At 42.0% G+C, this 12,495-nt stretch overlaps 1 protein-coding gene across 4 annotated transcripts in view; it reads right to left on the bottom strand.

Annotated features, from left to right (window-relative positions):
* CA8 (carbonic anhydrase 8) overlaps window positions 1-12,288 on the bottom strand; it is a 47,853-nt gene extending 35,565 nt beyond the window's left edge. The window contains exons 1-3 of one of the 4 annotated variants that reach the window (XR_005103140.1): window positions 12,146-12,288; window positions 11,618-11,809; window positions 7,572-7,696 (exon numbers count right to left, since the gene is read on the bottom strand). Coding sequence is in view for 3 of the 4 variants with exons in the window: in XM_037379951.1 (XP_037235848.1) it covers window positions 7,572-7,696; window positions 11,618-11,809; window positions 12,146-12,224 (396 nt within the window). In the remaining variant the exon portion in view is untranslated. The remainder of the gene's footprint in view (window positions 1-7,571; window positions 7,697-11,617; window positions 11,810-12,145) is intronic. The other 3 variants (XM_037379951.1, XM_037379953.1, XM_037379952.1) reach the window with 3 other exon arrangements.
* Between the last annotated feature and the right edge of the window lie 207 nt (window positions 12,289-12,495).

Here is a 12,495-nt window from a genome sequence, read left to right as displayed (position 1 = left end):
ACAGAAGTTCCATCCTCTAAGTGACTACACAAGCTCTTCTCCCACAGCAGAGAGAAAACATAAGTAGCCATCTTGTTAGATTTGGGAATGGGGTTTGCAATAAGGGATGTCACCATAGCAGCCTCTATACCCATGAGTACGAGCACTGTCACCACAACACTTGGGTGAGAAAGTAGAGTAAGGAGCAGGCAAACCTGTAATCCTGCTCAAGGAGTTGAGAAGATTCACATCTTTCTAAAAGGTATCAGAGGCTATATTGTTTCAACCGCAGACAGGGATTGCTAAGAGCTATTTCTTTCAAGGTTACTTGCCTGCCTCCACTAGGATGCAGTGCCACCAAACCTCCTGCTACAAGTTGCAACTGAACATTGCAACTTAGCCCAGCACAACTGCAAGAAAATTTGGTGCAAAATGTCTTCACCTGTAGGTGAAGTGCAAAGACTGCAATTTCTGGCAGAACAAAACCTATAAACTGAGATAAGATGGAAGACAGAGCAGAGGATTCCCCTCTTGAGTCACTCACCATTTTCTTCTCATTCTCCTTTCCTTCACCCAACTTCTCTCCACCTGCAGTATTTCTCCTTAGAAGAGTTTTTCCTAATCTGCTCAGTCATTTCTAGTTTGTACCACTTATCTCTCAAAAGAATACCAAAATTCTCCATCCTGGTAGAAGTTACAAATCACAGACTATGGCAACTGCTACCTCAGAAGTTTTAGGTACATATGAGCCACAAAGCCTTTCCACACACAACTTACTGTAAATAAGATAACTCTTAAAAGAGAAACAAAAGGATAAAGAAACTTCAGTATAGACTGCTGATGCCACTCTTCTTTGACCTGGTGTCTGGCAGCTTGTACATCCTCCACAACTGCAGAGTTTGCACAGAAAGGAAATCACATTTGCTACCTCTGAAGACGTGTACAGTTCTTTCACAGAGCTTAACTGAGCATTACTTAGGTGCTAGCCAAGCCAAAAGCATGTTTGTGCTAGCACATCAGCCCATTTTTGCACCTGCTTTCACAAATCCACGATACAAAGCACACAGATACATACCTTCAAAAACTCAAAACTATATGTGACTGAACAAAACAAGGGCCAACCTAAGCTCATACTGACAAATTACCTAGAAACAAAGTATACTTCAGAGACTGCATGTGCCTATTTAGGTCAAACTAACCCTCAATCACAATAAAAATATAATAATGAAAGAGCTTAGGAACTAACGATCTCAAAAGTCATAGGCCACTCGTGTGCTTTCACAATGATGGTAATTTGGGGTTTATGTTGTTGCTGGTTTTCCGTTTCCGAGTATACTGAGAGGGGGTGGAGACCTCCCAGCTTTGTACCACTACAAGAAAACCAAACAGAAGTCATATCAATTAGGGGACCACAGAGTGTACAACAGATAGATAAATGCATAAAGATACTTAAACACCTGCATATATGAGGCTACGATCCCATGTCATCATTCACTGACAGCCTTGGAACCAGTGCTAGGACTAATTTTGCCCATGGAGTGCTGTGTAAAGCTAAGTCTTATTGTTAGATTCATAAACGGCATCTACATAATGTGTAAAAAATTGTTTTTGTATAAATCATTGTAGATTTGGAAAACAAAACTGAAAACATCTGCTTAGATATTGACCTGATTTTCCTGTGGTTTTCCACAATTCTCCAAAATCTCCAAAATTACACAATGTCCAATGGGCATATCTACTTTAAATGACTATTAAACTGTTATTGAAAACCTGTCAATGATATAGCTATTACATGAATTTTGTAATTTTGTTATAAGACACACTGTTTTAATCACAGGTTGTAGTATTCATATGCAATGATTCCCAAATTTAGAAAATCATCCAAGTCTTTGAGTAACAAGTTAATTTTCCACCAGAAAACAGCTAATTTCTGAGCAGAGTTCCAGACCACAGCACAAAGCTATGTAAAGCTTTCTGGAATCTGTTTTTTTTTGCCTCTTGTTAGATTCATGACTGCCTAAGCAAGATATTCTCCATTCATAGGTCCTATGCTGCCAAAGTAATGCATAATGATTTTTTTATTTTTTTTTTCCCCCGCAAGCAGGTAATCAATGCAATCAGCTAAGGCAACAGAATTTACTCCTTGGTTTAACACCTTTTCTTTTAGGGTTTATGACTAGGATCATAGTCCCATTAAAGCTACTGGCAAAAATCCACAAATATCAGAACTGAGCTCACATATTAGAAACTACTGTCATTACAGATTAAATCCTGCTTGCCATTCACACCTACCCAGTCCCACTGCAGTTTGCAAGTCTCTGCATAAAGCGGGAGAGACACACTTGCTTGCACACTATCTCACAGGCCTTCATTACAATTACAAATACTCTGTTTTATTTTTAACCCAAACAATTTGCTAACAAGCTAATAAGGAACTGATTAAAACAGACAGCAAGATTAAATAATGTTGGCAAAGAATATTAAAAATTGGCAAAGAATAGATTTGCATGTTTAAAGCATGACACGCCCTTCAAGAAATGCTGGAAAGGGGATGCACCATGTGCAGGTATCTGATTTCAGAGCCAGGCACAGAGAAAACCCCACATCAAAGAGTGTAAAGACTTGAGTAGATAAGCATAACCTTAACAGCCTAACCTGAAACCCTACAGCTGTAATACTGTTTGATGAGATCCTTAGGCAAGCACCATTTCACATCAACAAAGGAACACTTAATGGTTTTAATCGGACTGAGCGTAGGATATGTTTTTTGCATTACATTTAACTTCATTGCAGCATGTGTTTCTGTAACTCTGAAAGAGTCTACAGGATGAATTAGCGTGCTCCTCATTACACAACAGAAAGGAACACTTTTCTTTCCTGTACAGAACTGATTCTAGTCCTTCGGGCAACTGGATTTTCTTCAGTTCTACTCAAAAACTGTAGAACAGACAACCAATACAGTTTCTAATCTTCCTCCACATCTTGGAAGTATTTTTTAAATTATTTTCTGCCAACAGTCTTCCACTGAGCGCTTTCACATGGTTTACAGCTAATATAATCCTACGTTTTAAAGAGGATGGATTACAGCGAATTATCCTCCCGGTTATACTACAAATGGTGAAAGGAACCTTTTCATTTTCTCAGATACAGTTTTATTTCAGAGCGGCAGCCTGGAAACAACTGTTCCCTTATGGTCAGGCTGTGTTGGTCACACCACAACTTGAGTAACTAAGAGGAAGAGACACCTTTAAGGCAAAATTTTCCCTGCTTCCCTTCACTTCAGAAGCAATGAAAAAACATATTTTCTTTCCATAAAACAGCACTGATGCAATCATACAGTTCACTTTCTTCTGCTGCCTTTCCTGTCCTTTTTTGACTGTAAGCTGATTTGACCTGGCACGACAGCTTATACAGAGATGCTCTTATACAGAGATGGGGTACAATGGGACTCCATTTTTAGCTGCCCCTGTTTTACCTTTGTTAGCAACAAAAATAAACAGCAGTAATTTGCTATTCCTGTCCCTCTCCATCTCCCTGTTATACACCAAAGGTAAGGGAAACGGTCAGAGTTTCGTTAGATCTTCATTTGTTCTTCCTCCTTCTCCAATCCTTACTCTTGGCATGAAGCAGAGGAATAAAGATGTCAAGTAGTTCCTCTTTCTTACACCTAAATCAGGTTCAGGTAAGTCACATGTATAAGTGTGGATTTTACTGCTCTGTGGAGCTATGTACTGTAAAGCACAATCTAATCTTTGGTACCTTGTTCCATTTGCTGGCAAGAAACAGTCTCTCAAGGTTAAGACCATTACTAAGTATGGTCTTAACACAAGCAGTGGCCAGAGTAACTTTGGCCAAAAGGCATACACTGTTTACATGCAGTTGAAGTACTTAGCGAGAAAGATTTCCAGAGAAAGTTGCACAAACGTCCCTTTCCAATTTCTGGCCAAAAGCATCCTTCATGCTCTTGTTTTCATGGAACAGAGAGAGGAGTATTGTACTGATACTTAACAGCCCTCTGCTTTTCCTTTGTTTAAAAAGACATGTTACAGTATTTACCTTTGATAACTATTTATTCTTTTGTCCTGCTTTCCTGACGGATTGCAAACACAGATGTTTCAGTGAAAATGATAACACTGTTGTATTACTGTCAACATTTTGGATTCTTCAGTCAAGGAAGGTGGAAAACCCACCTTTGCTGAACTTCACAGAATAGTAAAAATAACAGTGAACTCAGCACCCAAGCCACATGAACAATGTTTTTTGACAGTGTGAATTGTTTCAAAAAACTGTTCCAGATGTTACATAAACTTAGTAGTCTAACTCATTTCACCATGAACCTATATATCCTAACCACATGCAAAGGCCCCAGCTAATAAGTCTAATAAGAAATAATAGATTTTTGCACTAAAAGACACAGAATATTACCCAGCTAATACAGGATACTGCCTAATAAAAACAGTTATGGTACCACAGGTGAAGAGACTAAGGAAGTAACCGAAGAGTGCTCTTCCAAACTTTGAAAAATAACACTCTTTAATTTTAAAGTCATCCTTTACAAAGATCATTACACTGACAATCTGAAGCTGTTCCACAACTATTTGGTCCAATGTAATAAAATAAAGCCTTACAGTCTTCAGTCCAAAAAAAGCAAGACTGCTGCTCCAGTCAATAAATAGTCTTAGATATCTCAGTTCTCTTCAAACTCAAAGTTGTTTTTTGTAGAACTGCTTGGGGTTTACAACTGTGTAATGGAGTATATAATCCCGGCTTAGTTTGTTGCATTGTTAATGTACCCACTTAAAACAAGCACTTGTTTTCAAACTACTGCTTATCCCCTTGACTTGTCTTCCTCCCACAAAGAGAGGAAAAATCCCTATCATTTGCTTTGTAATTCATTTCTAATTTCTCAGGAAAATGTCCTACCAGATTTACTCCACTGGCAGAAGACCCAAATGTATGCACTTGATGCTCAACATAAGCATGCCTCTGTGCACAAACAACTGCCAACTTATTTTGTGTTTAGTACAGGACAAAAGTATAAACTATACCAGACTGCTTGTATACAGCCAAAATAGGCACCCATCACTGTGAAAACCAAGCCCAGTATGTGCTCTGAATATGGTGACTCCCAACAACTGTATAAACCAATGCTAATGGTAAAAGTTAAGAAAATTGGATTTCCTGGTCCCTTCATCAAAATGATTGTTCTCCACAAAAATAATTAAATGGGGCAACCCCTGGAATGGAAACGGAAAATCTTCCATTCTGGAGTCTCAGTTGCACTACTTCATAAACATTTATAGTGATCACAAGCACCTGTTTTATTATTACTCAAGTATAATTTTTTATTTGGACAGTTTGAGATGGATTTTGTACAGCAACTCTCTGTGCATATAGCAGAAGGAAATGCAGCTCAACTGATGAACAAACTGCCCTGCACTTTCTTGCAACATGGGGCAGATGATGATGAACTGGCTCAGCCAATACACCTGTGTGCAACTGGCCTTGGAGACAACAAGCTTTGCTGTCATTTTCTGTGAGAATTAATCTGCATAAGGATCTGCTGGCAAAATTAAACATTCACACTGTATTTCAAGTGCATTATGAGTCAATTTTTTCTGCTACACAATTTTTGCATCAGTAATTATTTCTTGGAAATTAGAGTCTAGCTGAAAGCTGCTTAGACGCAAGAGACAGGGTAACACTGGCTTGCTCACCTCCAGGTGATGTTCTTCCACTGTGCCAGAATTCTGTTTGGGCAGCAGGTGTACTGCTTTTAAAGTAGGTAAAGAATGATATCCCTTCATGACTGATTAAGTTTGTTGCTTTGCATCTCTGGGTCAAGTACATTTTTCTCTGGACTGATTCAGAGTAGAGAATTCTGGGGTTTCTGCAGATTATCAATAGACTGTTCCCACATACCACCAAGACTGTCTGCGAAGTGATCCTTAATAAACAAGGAGACAGAAGACTCTGATAGACTCCCAAGTTCAGTTCTCAACATAATTCACATCAATATTTCTTTATCGCCACATGCTGGATCAGCCTTGAGGAAAAGCACTAAGCAGAGCTGTTTCATAATGAACAAGCTGCTTCCTGCCTCAGGGGAACACTGCAGTATCTTGAAGGCCTTAACTGCCCATGTAAATCATGTTGTATATATTATGCCGGGTAACCAGGATGCAGAGATGATTCTTCTGCTTTCCCTTTGGTTAACGAGTCTTCCCCATTCAAGTAATTCTCCTGCGTTGCCAGAACCTGCCTGAAATCAACGCGCAAAGAGGATCTACGTGTAGATGTGGCACTTAGGGACATGGTTTAGTGGTGGGCTTGGCAGTGTTAGGTTTACCGTCAGACTCAATGATCTTAAAGGACTTTTCCAACCTAAATCAGTCTATGATCTGCCTCAACTCAGCCTGCAAAACCCCTACGAGTGACTTCATATATGTAGGGTTTTTTTCATGGACCAGTGCAAAACAGCAAACAGCACGGACCAAAATCTGACCTACAACTCTTAAAGAGAGGACCTGAACAACCCCAAGAATTAGATAGATGGTGTAAGTCCACAAGCTTTTTACATTTAGCTCTGCAGTATTTGCTCTAATACTTTTTATATCCTTTTCCGTAAGGCAGTTCTATTCCAGTAGTCTGGAACTCATGAATATAACGCTACAGTAACAAAACTCCCAGCACTGAACAACACACAGAAAACAGAAACAGAATTTCAGGCCAGTGAGGGATTATAATAGATAAATAAGGCAAAAATAACTCAAAGAAAGTCAAGATTTTTTTCAGAGGTCTTAAAAACCAATAGTGCACAACAAATGAAATAAAAGATGCAAAGCTGCAGTCACCAAACGTCAGGGTTGGTATCTGTTAAAACTAGTCTTGCAGCCCAGGGTCTAAGGGATACTCCAAGACACTCCTTGACAAGTGTAAGCAACAGGACAGTGGGAAGTGCAGTAACATGACGGACGGCTGCTGGAGAGCAGAAGAGTTAGGTCCCAGCATTTTGGGTTGCCTAGGAGCCCAAACTGACATCCCATGAACAGCTGAATTTTTTCCAGGCTGCATTATAATTTTGCTTATGTTTCAAAATTTGGTAATTCATTGAGACATTGTGGAACATACCCAAGAATATCACCGTAATCTTCAATTTTCAGGTACGTAAAGCTATTTCATTAAAATTCACTCTACACTTACTCCAAATTTACCTAAGTTGTTATTCACCATGGAAATACTCCCAGTAGCTAGTTCTCCCACCTATAGCTATTAGTCAAGGTGACAAAGGAAGTGTTGAAATGGCAGATCTTGTTAGAACACTAACATTATTAAGACACAAGTTAATAATTCTGCAGCTTAACTTTATGACCACTTAATCATACAATGTGATGAGTGCTGGAGGCATTTTATTCCAGAGGCATATCCTAATTTACCTGCACTAAAGCACACCTCAGCAAGATAGCTTTCTGGTTGAAATATAGAGCAATAAATGTTGAACTAAAACTCGCTTTTGAACTATCAGGAATTCAGGCTATGAAAGAAAATCTTTTGCATTTAGCAGGTGTTATGCAATGCAGTGTCACTCTTACCTCCATGGGAAAGGCCTTAAAATTAACTGTGTGTTCAGAACCACGCTGATTTTCTCTCCCCCAGTGAAACCGAACATCATGTAGTTCAAACTCATGTCCTCGAGGCAATGGCCCCCCTATTAACACTGGGAAAGAAGACAAATGGTAAGGAACTTGGCTTTCGAAGCAGACAGGCTACTGAATATATCCTCCAAATACAATGGGGAAATTGTTGCAAGCTTCTTTACTATCAGCGGTACTAGAGAGGAGACGAGTAAAGTTGACAGACTCGACACCTTGACTTTTGAAGTACCGTGCAGGTACAGAACACGAATCCAGGCAGTTACAAACAACAGTGAAATTGCTGTCATGCTGCGCTCTGTTTTATGAGGCAGAACAGCTGGTCAAAACACCTAACAGAAAAACTGTACCTTTATCAGTCAGAAGAATGAATACATTTATTGCTCTTATCAAGACAGTAGCTGAGTGCTCCAAACAGATGGTGGAGGTTCTGGACTGAACTGGTAACTACTTTCAACTTGTCCAAATGCTTAATCTCCATCACCTATATTTGCTATGAGTAACAGAAACGGATAGAAAACTTTTGATTGCCAATATTTTGCTAGGTAAAGGTGTTCAGTCATATACCACCTGTCAGGCTTCTGAGATACAGAATGCCTCCATATCCAAACATAATCAAACTTACACACAGCAACCACAACATACCTAGTTTACTTAAAAACAGCTTCTAGGCAGCCATGGCTTGGTTTTTTACTCCAGTTTTTTAAACATCCGGGACTTCTTAAAAGCATCTGTCCACAATTGCAACATACACAAACAAAAAACTTATACAGTAGCTCAATACGTTTTTAATGGAGACTTCCACCACAAGGAGTAAAAGCAAACAACTGTACCTTGTGAGGCCCAATCTACTTCGGAATTAATCAATGGAAGCATTTTGCCCAGGGATTTCTGAATCTGCTTCATATCCAATGTTACTCCACAAGCTGTAGGTAACTTCCCACTGAAATCACTGATTGTTAGCTTCTCGGCAGGGCTGGATTTTACTTAAGGGCATTCACCATCTTCCCCAGAATACATTAAATTCTAGCTTACTTTTCACAGACTTTGAATGAATCTTTTACAATCTCTGACCAGTGATAAGGATTATTTAATCACATCACCTACAGCTTTAGGGAATTAGTGTTCCATGATATGAAGTTATTTTGACACACAAAGTAAACAGCCTTAGTCTGAAACACTAGACATGGTGTAGTACTAAAAAATAATTCAGCAACTGAAGCATATTGCAACTGTACAAACACAAAAAAAATAAAGGTACAGAACTATAAAAAGTCTGAAAGATAAATGATCAGTCATGGTTTCCATCAGCAATTACATTAGAGAAAAAAAGCGAAATGTTCCAACTAATCCTCCTTTAATAATTCTTCATAACTAATCTAATAGCTACTAGGGTTTCTAAAATGAAATATCCTAAATGTAGCTACTGATTCAGATTTGCTCCTTGAGCTTGCTTTATCTGTATTCTATCTATACCTATATCCTATATAGAAAACCTAAAAATGCGGTGAACATTGGGGGAAACAACCAAATGAAGTCTTTAGGAAAATTTGGACAAATAAAAAGAAACACGATATTCAATTAGTGCTGTTTCTTAGGGAAATGGAGCATTTTCTCTGTTTTAAAATATTGCTCCTTGAGAAAGTGTAACTAGCACAAATGTTCGCTGTATGATGTAGTTCTCGATCTCCAGGAACTTCAAAGAGTTTATTTCTGAGGCTTAAGTTATAACATTGATCCCATGATACAAGCATTTCAATTCATGAAGCATGTTTATCTTTCCTCCACCTTTCACCAAATCTTGATCCTTGTCAATGCATGAAACATGTTTAATTTGCTTTGCCTTACAGCAATTTTTGATCCTCATTAGAAAATTATTCTGAAACCATCATCCACTGTGCAATCTACTGCTAGCTTAAGAGAAGCCTCTCTGTTAGAAGGATATCCTCTACAGCATTTTTTAATATACACTTCCATTACACAGTTGGTCATGCTTCTTCCACCTAATACATAACACATGTACAATGATCATACTGGAAGCAGCCTCTGAAAATGTTTGCAATTAAATAATGAGAGGGATCTGGGAATTCCAGATGGACTGTTTGTCCCGAATTAAAGGATAAAATCAATCCCAGTAATGACAAATAGATTTTTAATATGTATCTTAATCAGTTTATTTTTTCCACAAAGAAGTTTTTCTTTGACTGTTAACTTTACAGTAGATGAGGATCTCTTGCACATTAATTGGACAGAGTTTCAAAAGCATTTACTGCTCAACAGTTCCCATTAAAATAATCTGGCTAAATGGATTTGTCATCAGACATCCCCTGTGAGCAAAAGAAGCTGCAGGAGTTTCCGCAATCCCTGAAAATTGGCCAGAATACTAGGTCAAACACAGCTTATCAACTCTTTTCTCCTCTTGGTAGGGATAATAAATGTTGCCTTCCCCCTCTTAAAAATGGAAACATTATCCCCAGTTTACAAATGGAGAATCAGAAATTAGGGAACATGAATATTAAGGAAATGCTGAAACTAAAACAAGATTTCCTAAATCATAATTCCATACCACAGTCACAAACTTTTATTCTAATTTCACATTTTCTTCTATTTCATGACTCATCAATCTGGCATCACCCTGCATTTGAGTTTAAAAAGAAGTCTTTCCTTCTCCTAACACTCCAACAGTTTTGCACATGAATTTAGGTGCGTTGGTCCCATCTTATTAATTATTGTAACTAAGTTACAAGCTGCCCTTGGGAAAGGTAGGGTTGAAGGAGTTGCATTTTGGCCTGCAAGCGGTGGTGTGGTTTGCACTCACCATCACTTCCTCCACAGGAGAATTCAAGAACTTCCCTGATTCTGCAGAGAGAACCTTACTCCTTGGGAAAAAGAGTTCTGCTTCTGACGAAGGCAGTAAAACTGACTGGAAGTACAAAATTTATATTCTATTGGAAATCTGCAAAATTCTGCAGAAATAAATGTTCTGTGTTGCAATAATACATGGAGTTTATCATGGAAAGGAAATTATAAAGGAAAGCATCCTTATTAAAGTAACAAACCCTTCTCAAAAATTCAGTGTAAAACTGAACTGACTCCTTCACTGTCAGAACAGCTCTAGCTCCCAGTACAACTGGGATTTCAGAAGGCAACAAAAGCTGGAATGTCTCATAGTTTCACAATGTTCAGCTGTTTAAATGCCCCCAAAAGGCTGTTACTAGCTAAGACTGGTTAGAGTAACTTGCATGCTTCTCCAAACACATGGGAAGAACCACCACTGCATTGGACAGCACAATGTACTTTTTTTTCCCCCTGCTTTCTGGCCAGTTGTCTCCTTCAGACAGAATAGTCCACCCAGATGCAAGGTCTGAATGAGATACTTCACTTTCATTTAAGGCATGCGATTTTCACTTAAGTTGGAACGGTTTCTTTTATTATTTGTTTCTAATTCTTATTTGATAAATGACACCAAAAAAAAAAAAGAAATAAGGACTGCTTTGCTACCTGCTCTTCTTCATTATACATGTAAGCACATGTAACAGGACTATCTCTCTCAAGCTGCCCCGTTCTGCTGTTAGCGTTCAGAACCCACTCAAATTAATGGACAAAGCTCTTTTAACTTACATGGTCTTTGGACCAAGGACAAATTTTGCCGGCTATACAACCTAGTTTGGCATCACACTTTCTTAGCGATTGTCTCGGGCTGCTTCTGAACGCGGTTAATGCCAGCGAATTAGACGACACCACCGCACGAGGCAATTCTGGAGGCGCTCTGAAGCAGCCCGACCGACCACCCAACCCAGGTGCTGCGCTGGAACCCGCAGCTCCCACGGCAAAGCTCGCTCCTTTCCCTACCGGAGCCAGCAGCCAGGCGCCGGCCGGGACCGCCCGTGTCCCCGCGCCGGGTGTGCCCGTGTCCCCGTCTCCCCGCGCCGGGGGTCCCCGCGCCGCGCCTAGGCGGGGAGGGCAGGGGCCGCACTCCAGCCTACCTGACTTAGACTTCAGGGCAATCTGAATGGAGTGCCCGTCGTTGATCACTTCGCAGTCACGACACACCACGTAGTTCGGCGACAAACGCACTTCCAGGAGCGAGGGGTCGTATTTAGCTTCTCTCGAGTTCAGGTTAATCGGTGACTGGTACTCCCCGTTAGCATCGGGAAAAATCAGCCCCCACTCCACGCCTGAGGCACAACGGAGAGCTGTTACGGCACCCGCGGGCGCGGCGGCTCCCGGGGCCAGCCGGCCCCCCGCCCCCCCGCGCTGCTGCCCACCGGCGCGGCCGGGGGTGCTGCCCCGCCGGCCCCGGCTCCGCGGCCGCCGCCGCCCCGCTGCCCTCCCGCCGGCAGTGGCGGAGCTGCCGCCCGCTGCGGGCCGCCGCGTCGCCGCCCCGGGCGCCCGGAGGGCGACGCTCCCACCGCCCCGCTGCGCCACCGAAACCCTCCCGCCGCCACCTCCTCCTCCTCCTCCCCCGGCCGCGGCGAAAGTTTCTCCCCGCCGCAGCCGCCGCCCGCTCTCACCCTCCTCGTAGCCCCACTCCGGAGCCTCCTCCCGGCGCGGGCAGGGCTCGGCGCCCTCGACGAGGCTCCTGTCAGCCATGGGCGGGCGCCCTGCGAGCGGCGCGGCGCGGCGGCCGGGCGGGGTGCCTGTGTGCGGGGGCGCGGCGGGATGGCGGCGCCGCGCCTCGGCCCTCCCCCGCCCTCCCGCCCCCCGCGGTGCCGGCCTGCGGCGGGGCAGGGGCGCGGGGCGGCCGCCGGGCGGGCCCGGGAGCCCATCGCTGTCCCAGCGGCGCGGCGGGGCGGGCGAGGTGGGTGCGGTGAAGGCGGTGGAGGGGCTGGAGCATCGCTCCGATGGGGAAAGGCTCGGAGAG

Source organism: Falco rusticolus, chromosome 3 (genome assembly GCF_015220075.1).
Source record: "Falco rusticolus isolate bFalRus1 chromosome 3, bFalRus1.pri, whole genome shotgun sequence".
NCBI lineage: Eukaryota > Metazoa > Chordata > Aves > Falconiformes > Falconidae > Falco > Falco rusticolus.
The sequence above is the reverse complement of the archived record's forward strand: the minus strand, read 5'-3'. Positions and strand labels throughout refer to the sequence as shown.